General features: G+C 40.4%; 1 protein-coding gene across 2 annotated transcripts in view; it reads right to left on the bottom strand.

Annotated features, from left to right (window-relative positions):
* TAF4B (TATA-box binding protein associated factor 4b) overlaps positions 1-17,474 on the bottom strand; it is a 94,655-nt gene that overhangs the window by 61,535 nt on the left and 15,646 nt on the right. For both annotated transcript variants that reach the window (XM_085052719.1, XM_085052718.1), the window contains exons 3-9: positions 17,053-17,160; positions 12,706-12,873; positions 12,479-12,601; positions 10,294-10,383; positions 6,598-7,176; positions 1,404-1,539; positions 699-804 (exon numbers count right to left, since the gene is read on the bottom strand). In XM_085052719.1, coding sequence (XP_084908845.1) covers positions 699-804; positions 1,404-1,539; positions 6,598-7,176; positions 10,294-10,383; positions 12,479-12,601; positions 12,706-12,873; positions 17,053-17,160 — 1,310 coding nt within the window. The remainder of the gene's footprint in view (positions 1-698; positions 805-1,403; positions 1,540-6,597; positions 7,177-10,293; positions 10,384-12,478; positions 12,602-12,705; positions 12,874-17,052; positions 17,161-17,474) is intronic.

Raw genomic sequence — 17,474 nt, 5'->3', positions numbered from 1 at the left:
CCATGGAAGAGCCAATGTCAAATTTGTCCTGAAGTGGTAAGATGAGTAATGCTTATGGCAGTCTGTACCTCTTTTCCAGCATCACACATCATAGCTGCAAAAATAGTTTCTGCTTTTGAAAAGTTAATCAGTTGCCAGAATTAAGAGCTTTAAGCACTCTTGCAATCTAAAGGCCTAGACAATACGCCAAAAATCATGATTAGAGATGTAGTTGAAGACTTTCACCTGTACACACAGAAACAAGCTTGCAAGAGGAGCTAATAAAAGACTCTGAAATGCAGCATGGAGCTTTAGACGGTTTACTAGCCAGTCCAAGTAACAGTTCAGTGCTACCAGACCATATGCAAAAAGCAGAGGCTCTATCTGCTTTAATCCTATTGAGAGACTTTAATACAAGATAACTAGATTAGCAATTGTATTCACAGGATGGAGATCAATATGCCTCCTTGATGAGTGAAAAGCTGACACAAAATCCAACCTCACCAGGACAGTTTTCTTACACTAAGAATAATTAACATCTGCTGTGAGGAAAAAGTTTTAAGGTTACCCCTTGCCAATGAGTACTATAATGTGAAAAACATGTAGCAGAAAAAAAGCTTCTGAAGAAAGATGCTTTTATTTGGGCTCCATTCCCACCTCTACTTGTCTCTTCCTTTTGTTCCTTCCTATACTTAACTTCTGATATTGCTCATTTTTACCTGAAGACTGTTGCTCCATTCTCTTTCATTTTCACTTTCTGAACAGGAGATGCTTGAAGCGACAGAATTTTATTTCTTGGCAGGGTAATTTGTTTCAGAATGGAACCTAAAACAAAACAAAGACCATGCTATAGCAGAAAGCAAAATGGTAAGGCAACTGTTTAGTCACTTCATTCTTCCAGGTGAGGCTACTGCAGACTCAGCAACAACCAGTTAGGTCCATTTGAAAACCAGACACTCTAAAATCTTACATTCTACAAGTTCTGTATGGCCCAAAGCCTTACACTCTCAGCAAACACCCTCCCCTCTGTGCTGACCATGGAAACGTTTTAGTGAAAATTGTCTGGATGAGACAAACTCTTATTGTGCATCAACCTGAACCTGTTGAAGGAAAAAGCAACATCTCATCAAACAACTCTCAAAATCATCAGTTTTAGAAGAAGTTCACTGCAAGGAGCTCAGTCATAGTATTTCAACAAGTACAAATGTTCAATTGACATGCTCTTAACAAGTGCCAGAAGTAGATGTGACACTTATTTTCTCATCAGAGCCCCAAAGCAAACAGTAAAGAAGTTCAACTTAATGCACAGAGCTGGTTACTCCCAACAGAGACCTCCTTACATTCCTACAATCTACCAAAAGCCTGCACTTATTTCTATACCTCAGCAGTCCTCCCCCTTCTCCAGGAAAGAGGTTCCACTTTACCTGCAGGAAACTGGTTGGTTTGAACAAGTGTATTCAGCGGCATCTTCTTCTCAGCAGATGTTTGTAGGGTGAGCACTGAGGGCTGTGGGAGCGTGGATACTTGCTTTACAATGGCTCCCAATGGCTGTTGGACTACCTGGAAGTGGAATATCCAATAGCAAGAGTGAGAAGAGCTAAAAATACAGAGAAGTAAACAGTATCAATGTTTCCACTTAGCCAGAAGTGCCATTGGGCAGGTATGCTCATCTAGTTTTCAGTTTAAAGCAAACAGCATGCTCAGAAAGACTTTTTTTTTTTTTCACTTCATGTCAAGAAATCTTAAGAAGTGGTGGTGAGCTTTAAGCTCATCCAGTGAGCTTTAAAAGACACTTCACCCCTATTCTCTGCTGGTAACTCTATGAGACAAGTTTCACTAATTATTACACAACCCATTGCACTGAGAGGCTTTCTTTTACATAAGTCTTGCTTAGCAAACTGACAATTAAACAGTCTGCCTGCCAGACTTCAAAAGGGTAGGTATCACAAACACCTAGTTAAACGGCTGAAGTCTTGCACGAAATACTTTTCCTGTTAAGAATTAAAGAGTACACACTATAAAATGACTGACGTGGTTTTGGAACTGCAATGTCAGTTGTACATTGAGACACTGAGTTTCAAAGTGTTAAGCTAAAGTACACTGAACACATCAGTTACTAGGAGCATGGAGTACTAAATAGCAACACCTATAGCCCGTAGAGCCTCTATACAAAGACATCAGTACACAGCTGAAGGGTAAAAAGGAAGGCAGTTCACAGTTTTGTTTAAGGACACTCTTCAAAGAAACAAAACCAGACAGCAGGATGTCATCACAGACCTACAGGCACAGCCCATAAATACTAATCCATCCTCTTCAGGGGCAACTATTAAAATGCAAGAGAGTAACAAAATTGCAGCATCCCTAAAAGTCTCACTTTTAAGCCTCTTAGCTAGCAGAATGTGGGCTTCAGCTTTGATACATCATTGGAAACGTTCTTGATTACAGGTAGTAGAAAGATGCTACTTTACCAAAACATAAAATCATCAACATCTTCAGATTGAATCCTATTTTTTTAGCTGCAAAAAACTAACATGAAGAAAATGTCAGGGACAAGAAGCCATTTTTCTCCTCTACATCTTTTACTCTTACTTCAGAAAGTCTAAAGAGTGCTTGTACAGCCAGACTGCACAAGTGTAATTAAAGAATTGACATTTACAATACTTCAAAAATTAGGCTCTCTCCTTCTGTCATCTAATTACTTATTTATTAATAAATATCATCCACATAAGCATCACACATTCACAAAAAGAGGCACTTTGTGCATCAAACAGTCAATATACTCCCTCAACCATCTCTGTATCAGTAGCACTAAGGCTTGGCATAGCAGCAGTAACACAGGATAACCGATCCTAAAGTGATTTGTGAAAACCTGACAGAGTTCTTAAGAAACATTAAGATGCAGAGGAGGAAAGAACTACAGGACTACAGGGGCAGACTATGGACAGAGACAAGGCTCACATATGCAGCACTTCCTCATGGAGTAAAACAGGTGGTAACTTTTACCTTCCATGCGTTTTTCCCAAAGCTCAGTTTGACCTCTCAGAAAGATCCAGCTTCCACAGCTGCAAGTTGCAAACAACATTACCAGCGTCCTTTGTGAGTTCAGGCAATTAATGAGGAGCCAACCAGCTTGGACACACTACTCACAGGCTCCACTAGCACTGACACACAGCTAGAGATCCTCCTTACCACCAGGAAAAACAATGCTTCATCTTCAGCATGCAAAACACTGCAACAGCACGGGAGGAAACATAAGCATTCCAGACTGAGGTACAGCAGACAGAAGAACAGAGACAGGCAATGTCACAGCAATGGTCTAAGTGGAGGCTGGTATATAAGTCAAGTAACAGAGGAGACTACATTGCCAAAAAAGAGAAAGGATGTGTTGGCAGTACAGCTCATTTTCTGTTTGCCATTCTAGCTCTAGATTAACAAAGCTGGAAGTCCTTGGGAGTTGCAAGAGGCGAGAAAAACAATCCTGTAAATTTCAACAAGGATCCAATACCAGAATGAAAGCATTACAAAAACCAGTAATACCTGTGAGAAGGAGTTACTGTCTTTTTTCTTTGGGTTAGCAGCAAGAAGTAATGAAGAAAAGGGACTGTTCCTTTGTGTCCTGTTAAGTAGGTTGACACAGACATCCAAATAAAATCACCATTCTTAAGTTAAAAAAATGCAATGCAACATTCAGCCTGAGAGAGACTTTGATTAGTCTCACTTGACTCTGTTTTACATTCATAAAACAAACTCCAGAGATTAGCAGAGAGATGCTGAGGTATCATCACACACAAGCAGCACTGCTGCATGAAGGAAGCCTCACTAATTGAATGCAAAAGCAATATCCAGGATAAGAAAAATCTTGAAAACTAATGGAGGAGACTGTTCACCAAAGCTCAGCTTTGAGGGGGCTTGACACTAACAACTCACTAAGAACAAGCAGTTGCAACAGAATAAACACTTCACTCCTTAATTCAACCATTCATAATCTCCAGGCAGTGTGTCTCACTGATAACTGTGGGGACTACACCATAAACCCCTTGCTGGTTATGCCTGACATGAAGCTGTAGCCTCACAGCAGCTTTCTCACCACTGGATGCCAGCAGCTGGTAACGTAAATATTCATCTACTGTGCTTTAACAAGAGACTAAGAAATACTAGAGCAAGCCAAACTTTATTTCCAAGATGAAATCTCCTTATAAGCCAATGCCCTTAAATGAGGTGGTGTTAAGAAAGTCACAGGAGAAAATGCTTCAAAATGTCAACTCTCACGGCAGAGGAGTGCAACTAATTCCAACAGCACCCCTGACGAGGGAGTCCCTTAGTGTCCACACAGAGTTCTGACAATCATGTTACAGAAACTGAAGTCACAAATTTGATATTAAAATACAGCAGAGCTGCATCCTTGAGTACCACCAACATTACAATGGAGCTGGCAGTTCGCTTTAAATTCTCTCAAGCACAAGAGGCCAAAATTAGAAAGGGGCATGCAGAGGGAGCGCATGGCATCAAACATCCCTGTGGGCTGAAAAGGGAAAAAAAATTGCTGGCAGCATTGTATGGACAGATTTGCACAGCTGGCAATGTGCTTCCTTTTTCAGCTGGCAGTAGGACCCTTCTGTTTAGAGAGAGCAGGTCCAGATTTGTTTTCTTATGGGAGAAAATAGACCCTTTGCCCTTTCAGGGAAAGGCATCAGGGAAGCCCTAGGAGATAGAGCCACTTCTTCTAACCTGCCCTTTGTGCTAATAAGTTGTCTGAACAAACACCAAGCTCCTGATATGGCTAAGCTGTGAAGTGGTCAACTCAGTCCTTCAACTTCATCTGAGAAGAACAAGTATTTTAATCACTGTGCCTGGGATCTACCCAAATGAGAAAAAAAAAACCATGCTTTGTATGCAATTCAATATATGTGAGGCACAGCAAAGAAAACAATTGCAGCAGACTGCCACACTGGAGCAGTGCAGAGGCAGAAGCCATTTCTAGAGTTCACCAATATCAAATTCAAGACGTGTTTTGACTCCCCTGCGTAGAGCTAAGCTTCCTCGCCTATTTGTACAGATGGTCAACCTTTCCCCTGGATTACAAGACTTGCCATGTAGCCAACAAACTGCTCTCCAGCCCTTGTACTACCTAAGAAACTCTTTTTCTGGCTGGAATTTCAAACTTAGTCCTTGAAGACAATATGAGCACCAATTCCTTTTCCAATTTGGCTTTAGCTGCTACTAGCCAAGATTGTCAATGCATATGCTTGATAACTCTTGGTCACAGTTTTGGGGTTGGGAGTTTTTTGCCTTTTTTTTTGTGAAAACAAACCCACTCATAAGAGGGACTCCCCATCCACCCCATACAGTTGAGCATTTTGCTCTTTTTAAGCAAGTCTGAAAAGGTGAAAAGCTTATGCTTATGGTAGCTTATGCTACCATAGCATGAATTCTTTATTTAAAATGCAGGATTCTTGTATTACATGTACGTTATGCCCTTAGAAAGGAAGGAAATTTTAAAAAGCAAAACTTTTTAGGGATCTGACCACTGTAAAATCAAGTATACATAATATGCAAGCTAAAAAGAAAACTCACACAGCAGATGTCCTACTATACCTGTCAAAAGTAAATCTAGCTTCACAGGAAGTCTAATGTTTTTCCTGCTTTTTAAAGAAAAATAATCTTTACAAGGAATTCCTATGCAAGAATTGAGTTCTTTATATGCCAAAGGGAGACTATTCTCTCAAAATACTTGAAAGCATTACTTACAGGTAGACCACATAGACACCATGCTACCCAGTACCTCAAACACCTACAAGCCAAATCTAATTTATTTCACAAAGTTGCTCTTTTGGGTATACCTGTGATCCACAGTTTCTTGGTATTTAACATTAACATTAGCAAGAAGCTAACCTGTGCCAAGAATAAAAAATGTTAACACATTGCTTTTGAGGGTATTGTTTTAATAAGACAGTTATTCCTCCTGGAATTTGTTAGCTAATGAAGCCTGATAGAAAAAACTCACTTTTGGATGACTCCGTAATTAACATATCTTAGTAAACGTGGAGGTCAGAACTCTGCTCAGGAAAGCTCCTTGAGGTAGTTGATATATTTCAGATAACATATCACTAAACATCATGAACCACCTGTGCCTGTGAAGTACCCAGGGCAGGTACTACCAGGGGATGGAGACTGCATCCCTGGTGGCTAGCTGGGGCACAGCCCAAACATGGCATCAAAGAGCAATTAATGTAAGTATCCCACCAGCAGTTTCTGTTTCTGACACTAGCATTGCCTACCTTTTCTTCCAGGTGTCAACCTAGCCTGGCTGTGTGCATAGTGGAGGTTAGACCTCATACCCCCTTGTGTCTCAAGATGGATGTTCAGTCTGGTAAAATGATGGCTGACATGTCTTGCAAGACACCAAGCTGACAGCTTGGCTTCAGATTCACCTTTCCAGCAAGGGCTCAATATTTCTAAACTATGACAAACATAACTGATGAACTCAAGACAGAGAGCTTCGTACATTAAAAGAAAAAAGAAAAAAGCAGAGGTCCAAATTGGTATCCTCTTTACTAAAGGCAAGAGTCAAAGTAGAGGAGCCTGGTTGGCTCCAGAGAAGATCAGAATCCATCTTACCAGTTGTTTCACTTTAACCACCTGCTGAGCACCCACTGACTGCGTAACAATGGAGTTGGGCTGCGAGATTTTGATCCCAATTGGGCTTCCAACGACTGGTTTCAGAGGCTGGAGAGGGGTTGTTGCTGAAGATGCCACAGTAGATACCAGCAGTGGCTTTGCAGACTGGAGAGAGGGCGCTGGCAGTGCAGAGGTGAAGGCTGGCTTGCCAGGAGGGACAGCAGTGAGCCCGGATGCTGCCATGGTTGCGGTGAGGATGGAAGCTGCAGGCCCCAGAGACGCTGTCACCACCACAGAAGAGGGAACAGCCTTCACAGTCTGCAGAGGAGCTGCTGCCGACGTGCTGGCAAGGACTGGTGTGACAACTACAGGGGCTGTGACTGCTACAGAGGCAGGCACAGGTTTTACAACTGGAAGAGCAGTTGTTGCTACAGCCGAGGTTGTCACTCCTGCCGAAGGAGTTGGTACTGCGGAGGTACAAGCTGAAACCACTTCTTGGGTTGTTGCTGGCTGCCCCAGACACTGCTGGATAAAGCTCTGAGGATTAGGCATTAGCTGCCGTAAGGCAAGCATGCTTTTCTAAAAGAAAAATGAAAAAACACTGGATGTATTATCAGCAGTTTTCCACAATAGTATTACATTTGTAACTGAATCTTCTTCCTCATTTTCCAATTAAATTTTTCACGAGACAATAAATGGCAAGCAAGTTTTGCTAAACTTCAGGCACCCTTAAACTGATGACAATCCTGTTTAGTGAAGATGACAATAAACACCAACAGAAGCTGAGCAAAGGTCAACAATCACCACAGCTACACTACACGTAGCAAATCCCATCTATGGGGAAACACATAACTTTGTTCTTCTGTTTAGATTTTTCAATTTGGAACTTATGTTTCACAGTAAGATGACTTTAACTGCTTTATTACCTCAAAGAAATTTGTTTTGCAAAAAAACCTGCTATATTGGAACAGCTGTGTTTATTTCACGGAGCTTGTTTGACAGGGAACTACAAATTATCCAATAAAGTCAGAAACAAGCTCTGAAGACACGAACACTTTTACACCAATACAGCTGTATCTACGCTAGGGGGGGATACCACTTTAATAATGTCTGTAGAGCTGCAGCAACACAACTTCCAGCCAGCTACTTCTCTGCAACAGGAGAACAAAAGTAAAGGAATCTGGCAACATCTCATTTTTACTACAGCTGTGTTTGAGAAGGTTAATAAACAGAATTATCTTCAAGCTCTCTACAGAATTTTCTCCCTGACTGTGTATAAATCTGCTATGGCTCTGAACCAGGGGAAATCAGTTCTGCAGCTACCTGTACATTCTTGAAAACCCTTTAATTTTTTCCTCCCCCCTCAAAAGTTGCTAGTGTTTGTAAGAGCTCCTAACACTCTGTTACTGCTTTGGACTTCATGCAAAAGGAGCATGTCTCACATGCTAGTCACCAAGTGATCATATTGTTTGCACAAACAGACCTTTTGCAGCCCATCTGTTTTTTAACACTCATTTTTCTTTTAAAAGGCTGCTTAGCTCCTGATGCAATTTATGTACCAAAAACATCCAGCAGACTTGAAAATCAAGCAGGCTTCACAGCCAAAGCCACTGTACTTTTCCACCTCTTGGAACAGACGAAACAAAACACATGCACAACTTCATCAAAAACCTGCAGCTCAAAGATAAGAGACGACTCCAAAGAGTCCTCCCTAAAATTCCACTTCACTAGCTAAAAGTGAATTGGCAACAAGCTGTATCACATTCCTTTCCAGACTCAAGCTGCAAACATTTCCCCCAAAAACAAGACCAGTGCTGATCCTCTGAGCACCGTAGAGAAGTGCTCCTGAAGTCATCCTCCATTTGGCACTTGGTCCTGTCACAGCTGCTCAGAGTTACAGATCAACCTAATTGTGTGTATCAACCACACATCCTTTCAGTGTTTCAGAAAAAGGCAATCTGGGTGCAAGATGTTCTAAAAGATTGGCAACACTGCAAAGTCAGCTAACTTTGACCATGTCTGAACAACATTTCTGAAGTCACAGTATATCTTTGTTAAAACAGCATGCAACAGGGAGAGGACACCGTGTCAAGGATTATGTGGTATGGACATTGCTCAAAACAGAGAAACCTAGACAGCACCAGTACCTGGCAGTGCACTGCAGAAGAAACACCAAGGGCTCTGCTGTGACAGATCAGGGTCTGACCCATGCTGATGAACCCAACTTAACCTCTGCAGAATTGCCTTGAGGTTTTGGCATCGAGTGTAGCAGCTCTTCACATCATTGGATGGCTTCTTATAACAGCTGAGCACTTCTGAGAGTGCCAGTCACACTGCCCCTGTACTCACAGCCTGGTCCTTCTGCAGCCAGAGCCATACTGGGTGCAGAAAACCCATTCTCAGAGCTGTTTATTTTTCTGGCTTTTGCATGGGCATTTAAGAAGCCTCCAGGAAATTAAACAGATAATAATAAATCACCAATGTGAAAATTTTATATATCATAGAATCATTAAGGTTGGAAGAGACTTTTAAGATCATCAAGTCCAACCATCAGCCCAGCACTATTGCTGTAACCCCTAAATCAACTAAACCTCATCACCCAGCACCAGATCCAGATCCTATTAAACACCTCCAGGGATGGTGATTGCACCACCTCCCTATTCCAATGCCTGACCACCATAACAGTGAAATTTTTCTTTCTAATATCAAATCTGAATCTCCCATCTCAGCTTAAGGTCCTGCAGAGATTACTGTAGTTCTTTGAGACTCATGGCAAACTTGCTATCAAGGCATTTAAAAGCTGCCACTGTAAGAAAAATTTTTATCCCACATTTGAGTAGATTAACACCAGCCATCTAGAGCAATATCAACATTATCCCATGCATGCCTGTCAAATACCAAGGAAAAGGGCAAACTCCTGAAAACCTCTGTCCCAGCTTCACCACTTAACTGTTTTTCCTTTATTCTCCATCATGCCTGTAACAAATGTACAGATTAAACAAGCCTAAGAGTATGGTGTATGTTGCAATTAAGTAAATTTAAGTTTTCCATGTTTTCACTGAGATTTAATGCTTGCTGTACAATTAACTTTTATTTTGTTAGTACCATTCTACCATATGATTAAAAGTCTCGAGGAAGCATTTTTTCACTTATATGATTATTTCCTTGAATGGAGGTAGAGTTCCTGGTATTCTTTTCCTGAGCTGCAGTACTCTTAGTACTCTTACTTTCTGGAGAAAGGGGTAGAGTTTTTTCTGCCTCCAGCTAAACACAAACCAGCAGAAGATGAACAGCTTTATGCAGATTCTTTGATCTTTAACATGGCGTAAGCTGTGCATTGCCACTGTTGTCAGCTTCTGTGTTAGAACTCAGAATTGCTACAATTTTGATGAGAAAGTAAGAGGTCATCTTAACATAGCTGCTCTACTGTAGACAGATGCACAGCCTCCAAAACACTAGTCTCTACCACCATGTAGAGGGTAATTACAATATTAAGAACACAGCATAAATTACTCCTCAAAAATTCTCCTTCTGCTTAAAAATTGTCTTTCCAAGCACAACAGTCACACAGAGGTATGTTAAGCAAAATTCTTCAACTGACCTGAACAAATACCTATTTGAAAGTCTCAACTCTTTTGTTTTCTGGTCCTCCTCCCTTCCCTCTTTAAATACTACTATCCATAATCAAACACTTACCTTGAGAAAAGGAACTAAGCAAGGTTGTGGGGATGACTTAAGCTCTATGTACAGCTTTTTTGTAAATTCTTCTGGTTCAATTTTTGCTTCCTAAGAGAAAAATATAATTACAATAATAAGTTATGACTGAATCTACCTTACTTCTTTACTGAGATGTATCAAAAAGTCACGTAAATTTGTATTATCATGAAATTGTTCAATTTCAGTACTCAAATGCTTTTTTCCCTGCTTTATTTAAAAAAGTAAAAAAAAAAAAAAAAGAGTAGGGATAGAACAATGTTGTAATTTTCATATAGTATTACCCAAGTTGTTTATGCTTTCTTCAGCTACAGTTAACACATTTAGGGATAGGTGTTCACACCCAGTCACTGAAGTGAAGGGATATAAAAAAGTTCACAAGCAGCGCTGATCCTTTTGAGCATCTGATTGTTATGTAGATGTATTTTAAATCAACTACTAGTACTTCTTACAGTAAAGGTAGTTTATCTGCATAAAAATAAACTTAGAGGCAGCGAAGACTAACGACAACTTAGCAGTTTCTGTAAGACAATTCTAGACTAATGCATACATAGCATGATAGAACACTTAACAGTCTTTCAAAAGCAATCAAAACATTGTTTCTGCATACCCCCACGGTAATAGCCCTCTGAATTGCAGAGTACTGCTTCCTTTCTAATTGCTTTCCACTCTGTCACAACACTAACACCTGACTCAAGGCCTTGGGAGGGTTAGGAAGCTGCAGCAAACTTCTGAGAGCCCTAACTTGTACAACAGGGCTAAGCCTCAGACTCTGCTGCCCTTCCTCTCCCTCCCAGGTGAGTCCCTGCCACAGAGTTATCAAGAACATCACCTCCTCCAAGAAGGTACAGCACACAAAGAGCAACACCAATCTCTGTCTCTGCAGAGAAATTACTCCTCTCACCCATATTTGCCTTTGGAGCACCTGTTCCAAGTTGCTACATAACCAGAGCAGGGATTTTAAAGACTGTGTTTGCAGACAAACAGAACGTACAGAAGCTCTCCCATTTAGCCATTTGATTTGTTCCCTGTTAGATCTCAGCAATATGCAGATATGGGTCACTGAGGTCTCACTGATACAGATGCAAGTGGTTTGGCATACCAAGTCTCAGTGCATACAGGGTGCTTGACACCCACTTCATGAAATGCTGCCTTAAGGATCATTTTATTTCACAGCTGCAATTTACTCATTTCTCTCATAAACACAAAACATCACTTTATTTTGCATTTAAATAATACACATACTGAATGGCAGATTTTTAAACTACTATAAAAAGCAAACAAGTGTGCAGTTAACAATGTATTCATGTATCATAACAACTGCTCTTAAAAAAAAAAAAAGTACTGTGAGCACAAGAAAGAACAACTCTATTTTTCCCACAGAAGGAAGGTGTATAGTCCAGCAGGGACACAGAGACCGAGGAATCAAATTTTTGCAAGGCTGCATCTTCAAACAATCTGCTCCCTGAAATTACACCTGTCTACATCACACTTTCCTAGACTGAAAAGTCCTTTGGTACCACTAGCAAAGCCACCCCCCTCCACCAGCACACAGCCTTCTGCTACGGTGGAACAACAACACAGCAGCAGCGGTCAAATGCCATGACAAGAAGTGGCAGGAGAAATCGTTACCAGGAAAACCCAGCTGTGCTGGGATACAGCACAAAGCACCATACGGAAGCCACCTGCAAAGAGAGAGAGGTTGGCAGCCACCACATTGTTTTCTCCATCCTACTGTTTAAAGCTATTGATAATGTCATGCTTGTTTCACTGCTCAGCTCTGTCTTGGAGTAAAGCAGTAGTATGGACTTAGCACTCCGCTACAAGCTCCACAGCAAATTCTTGCTACTGAGGATTCAAAACTACACTAACATGAAAAAAAGGCTGCTCAGACCCAGTAGCTGTGTTAACACTATCAGCACCTCCTGTGGTAAGTTACCTGTGGGCATAAAATGAAACAGAAATGTAAGGGGGGAAGTAACACAGCACGGGATTCAGTTAAAATAAGAGTTATAATGTAAGACTTAACGTGGGTCCAATGTACTCAGCCACAAATCCAACTCTTGAGCTGTTAAAATAAAAAAGACAAGGAACAACACTATGATAAAGTAAATGTCAAAAATCTAAACACAAATGATGCAGACTTTATTTTGAAAAAAAGTCTCACCAATAGACTTTGCACCAGATTCTTCACATTCTGCCCCATCTCAGGGGCTTGAGGTCCGCTAGACGCCAATTTTATCAACGTAGCAAGAAAATTTTTGCATTTCTTCACATTCTCTAGCATCTCCTAGTGTGGAAATAAAGAAAAGACTGTTAGATGTTGCACTGTCTCTTCAACCTCTGATGAACATACAGAATGTTAATTTTTAATTAAAACTTTTTTTTCCTTACTGTAGAAGCGCTGGTCTGTGCTACTGTTGTGCCCTCTGCTTTCACAGAGACTGCCTTTTGGGAGATAGCTTGTGCAGGTGGTCCTGTAACTGGAAGTTTTACAGGTGTTCCAGTACTCAAAGGCTTTACAGCAGTAACTGTAGTAACACTAGCTGTTGCAGCTGCTGGCTGAAGAGAAAAATTAACACTTTTTAACCAAAGAACGACGTGACAAACATGCTGGATTCTGCTAGCACATAAGGTAGCAACCTCCTGCCACACTACTATTTAAAACATAAATAAACAATTTTTCTCTTTGGTTTTAGAGTTTACATTAATTTGCTTTGAGAGACTCTATTTAATACAGTAAGTGACAGAAATCTCACAGCCTTAACTCTATTTATAAATCAAGGGGGGGGGGAAAAGAAATTACAAAGGTGCATCCAGATCAAAGCACTGCCTGCTACTTTGAAGGAAGAGTGAAAGGTAAAGCTGTCTTGAAGAAACCAATATATTAACTTTGCCAGGCTCCTACAGTCTAAGACTAATGAATTGTGGACAATGCTAAGGCAGGTGATACTATTTTGAAGAGAAACACATCCATAGGTGATTATTTATCTCCCAATCTTACCCTGAAGCTCCCCTCCCAGTTGCAACATCCCTTGCTTTTCCTATCACACACACAGAGTGGCAAAAGACATCGTGTCCACTTTGGAAGGATGCATGTGCCAGAAGAAGCAGCCAGCTCAGCAAATGGACCTAACAAGTTTTTCCTGCCTTTTCCTTTTGGGCAACAATTTGGAACTCTTTCTCCTCTGTCCTGACAGCAACCCTCACAAAATTCAGTCATTTTCACACCTCTTTTTAAAATCTCATTATAATTTACCAACAGATTCAGAAACTCAAGCAACAGGAGAGTAATTAAGGTTTAGGCAAAAATACCTCCCTTCTTTGCAAACCAGGCTAAATCTAAAACCTATTAAACTGAAGTATTTCTACTTCCGATTTTAAAGAAAACAAACAAACCACACCCAAAAAACCAACACAGTTAATTTCATACAACAGAATACAATACAAATAAAAAATTCTGCCTGTACAAAAAACCATTACTCTTGCTTTCTCAACTTGAAAACTGAAAAGCCAGAGTGAACCCACACGTTACAGAAGAGCAAGAGTTCCAGGTTAACATCTGAAACCTAAAGTTGGGTGTTGTCTTTCCTCTCAGCCTCTGAAGAAGAAGGGAAAGTCTGGTTTTGTATCCCAAATTCTAGGTTCAGATCTGCACAACATAATGGCTTTCACTGACTTTTAACATACTTAAGCACCCCAGTTTGGTCGAACAGGCACAACTAATACTTGCTAATTGCATCAATCATAAGACAGTAAGACAGGAATCTAACTTAGCCCACCATGGATAAAACAAAAACTTATCAAGAGTGGGACAGACATCATGTAGAATATCAAAGGACTTTTAAGTCTTTCAGGATAGGGAAAATTAATGAACAAACACTTTAGACTAAAGCAAAACTGTAACACTTGTGTCATATATTTATAATTTTTTTTCCTAGGTGGGTGTCCTCCCCTCCCCAAGTTGCTGCCAGCTTGACATGAAAGCAGCAGGCAGCTGCTGAAAAGCTCTCTAGCTTAAGCTCCCACTGTTGGTAACACTTTAATAGCTCTCTGCAGGATCTTTGCCACCACCACTGCCTCTTCCAAGGATGAGGCTCAACAGCTCTAAGACCACAGGGAGATAAACTGGGCATAAGAATCCCACAAACAGATGGGCAGGAGGAAGACGGAAGGGGACATAGTGCAGATCTGCCAAGTTGCAATGCCCTGGGCTCTTAAAAGTCGAAAACAGGAGCTGATCTCTTGCAAATTCCAGCATGCTTACACATCAAGACTAGAACAGCATTTTATCAGCTGAGGGAGGAAACAACAGGAAGTCTGCTGGACCCTTTTCCCAGGAAAATGAATATATGGGAATTAATTTCTGTCATCTGCCGTCAACCTTTTTCGCTACTGACAATTCTCATTCTCACTTTGAGCAACAGAGAAACCGTCGCCACAAAAAAATGGCATTAATCCTGCATATTTTGAAGTCATTTCCAGAGAAGAAATGCTCTGCATCTAAATGAAAGTGCCCCAGCATGATGCTAATTAGACACTTTGCAGCTTCGTTACCCCATCTGGAAAACAGGTAAAAAATAAAAATGTGCAGGTAATTTTGTCTAACCTCAGAGCTTAAACATTCAGGAATGTCAAAAAAGGGAAATATTTTTGCTGATGAGGAGAATAATCCTGCAGTCAGTAGTGAGAGAGTTTTGCAGATAGTGTTACAAGTCGCATTTCACACAAGACAGAAGACACACAACCAAGCCAAGGATTATTTCTTCTCCACTATCCACCACTTTCTGTGATGACATCATATTTCCATACCAACACTCCTCTCCCATGACCTCAAAAAACTAAGATCAGCAAGTTCTTTTAAGACTGATGAATTAATTGCTGCCAAGAAAATCAGACCCATGGGCTCTGCCTTCCGTTCCCCAGATGGTTCCACCAACTTTCTGAACTGACTCCCTTTCCAGTACTCCCCTCTTGTCCACCCCAGGGTGAGGAGCAAAGTGATCATGAGATGGCAAGAAGTATCCACATTGCATCTATTTACTCTTCATTGTACATGGAGCTTGTACAGAGGGCTTTTCAATCTGCTGCAAAACAGAAGGGCTTCAAGGAAGCCACTCCAAACAAAACAGTGCTATTAATTTTTCCTAGAGTCCTTATTCCTGCCTTTAAACCCAGCCCTACAGCTCATTACAAGTTTTCTTGTTTCTACAATGGGGGAAAAAAAATCAGCTTATAAAAAGTATTCCATGTCTATGTCCCAGAAGAGACATAATATCTCAGAAGAACACAAGTTCAATAGATTACATCTAAACTGAACTAAAAGTACAGAAGAACCATGCCAAAGGCAGATGTAAGTTAAAAAAAGAGAAGTTAATAGCATGATGAATCTCAGTGTTTATCCACATGAGACTGTGAGGATGCAGGGGACTTCATCCATCAGATGATTGATGACCTTCATCTCTTTTCCCCAGTGCAAGGGTAGTATAGTAGATGACTATTTTTATGTCCTAAAGACCTCTATGCAGAGATCAAAAACACAGGGCTTGCAAGCTAGTATTCCAAAATAAAAGTTAGGAATATCTATTACTGTTTTTAGACACAAAACATAGATTGTTTCCATTTGAAACAAAAGAGAAAATATTTTAAGAGATGCCTCTGAGTTTTCCACTTTAGCCCCGATGTTATCCATGTGTAGTGCGAGGGAAGCGAAAAAAGTGCGCAGAGTGTGAGTAGTTTTCAGCTGATGATACAGAAGAACAGCAGGAGTATGAACTTGTAAGTCAGATGTTACCACTGTCAGCAAACATATCCCCCAATCCTTCAAACTCCCTCAGGGTGAAGAACATACATCTAGCATGTTTTTTTGAATGACTGATCCTGCTTACTTACTGAGTGTTTTGTCAACTGCTACAGTTCAGCCTCCTTCAAACTCTTGTCATAAAATATATGTTGAAGCCAGACTTCTCCACGATTTCTACCCAAGATTATCTGCAGAAAAATGGACTTTTCCTTTCATCACACATGCTTATCCAGAAGTCTGGTCCCCAAGAACAGAGGATGAACCGTACGAAGGAAAAGTCTCATATTCTACAGGTGATAAAATCCTCTTCAGAAGAGGACTACAATATTTTTCTCTAGAAAATAGCAAAATAAGACCCAGGAAATAAGACAAAAATACTATCTAAAAATAATGAGGCATTTTTAACCACTGCCTGTTTACAGTTGTACCAGTGGAACCCATCTGCCATGCTCAATTAGAGAACAGGTCTTCAGCTATGACCATCCTTCAGTTTATAATGAGGGGGAAAAAATCACATACGTGAAAAACAACTTGATTGGTGCAGACAGCTCATTTTCCCCTCAACATCATCTCAGGCATACCTTTTTCCCCACAAAGGAATCGGGGAACCCCAACAGGAGCACATCTCCCAGCGAAGATTTAGCAAGAGATTGAAGGAGCTCTGTCACAGCATACAAAAGCACTGGAAATGGCTCTGAACTGTTTATTTTATTCATTGTTCTTGTGCTTTCTACTGTAGTGAGATAAGATTATCTGACACACACTGACAAAAGCCTAATTAAATCATATATTAAAAAAACCACATTTGGAAAGTAATTTATTGCGAGGACAAAGTTTACTGGAAACCAGATTACAGTTAGAAATAACAAGAATGCATCCATATTTTCTGCAGTTCTTTCTGTCACTTATTCTACCATACTATAAAGCTTGCAAAGTACCTGTATTACAGCAGGTGTCTGAACAGTAGAAACCACAGCATTTGTTGTTTGAGATACTGTTTTCACAGGAGCAGCTGCTATTTTCTTTACTAACTGTGTGCCAGAATTCTTTGAAAAAATAAAAAGTAATTATACATGGGCAGAGAACAGTTGTCAGACAAGTCAATGACAAAACAGACATTGAAGGTGGGGTCAGATACAAAGCAAGACACATCCTCTTACAGTAACAATACAGGCATCATTCACACAGTCCATACAGTTTAAACACTACTCAACAAAGCTCTTTGTCTACCCATTTAAAATTCAGCAACAGGTTCAGAGACATTTAGAGACAGTGCATAATCAGAATAAAATGTTTAAAGAAATATGAAAATTGTTACTTTTAATTGTTAATTGTGTACCTCCTTACTCTTGTGTGCTGA

Source organism: Lichenostomus cassidix, chromosome 2 (assembly GCF_008360975.1).
Source record: "Lichenostomus cassidix isolate B80296 chromosome 2, HeHo_3.0, whole genome shotgun sequence".
Taxonomy (NCBI): Eukaryota; Metazoa; Chordata; class Aves; order Passeriformes; family Meliphagidae; genus Lichenostomus; species Lichenostomus cassidix.
Note: the sequence above shows the minus strand (reverse complement) of the source record. Positions and strands in the feature narration are given on the sequence as shown.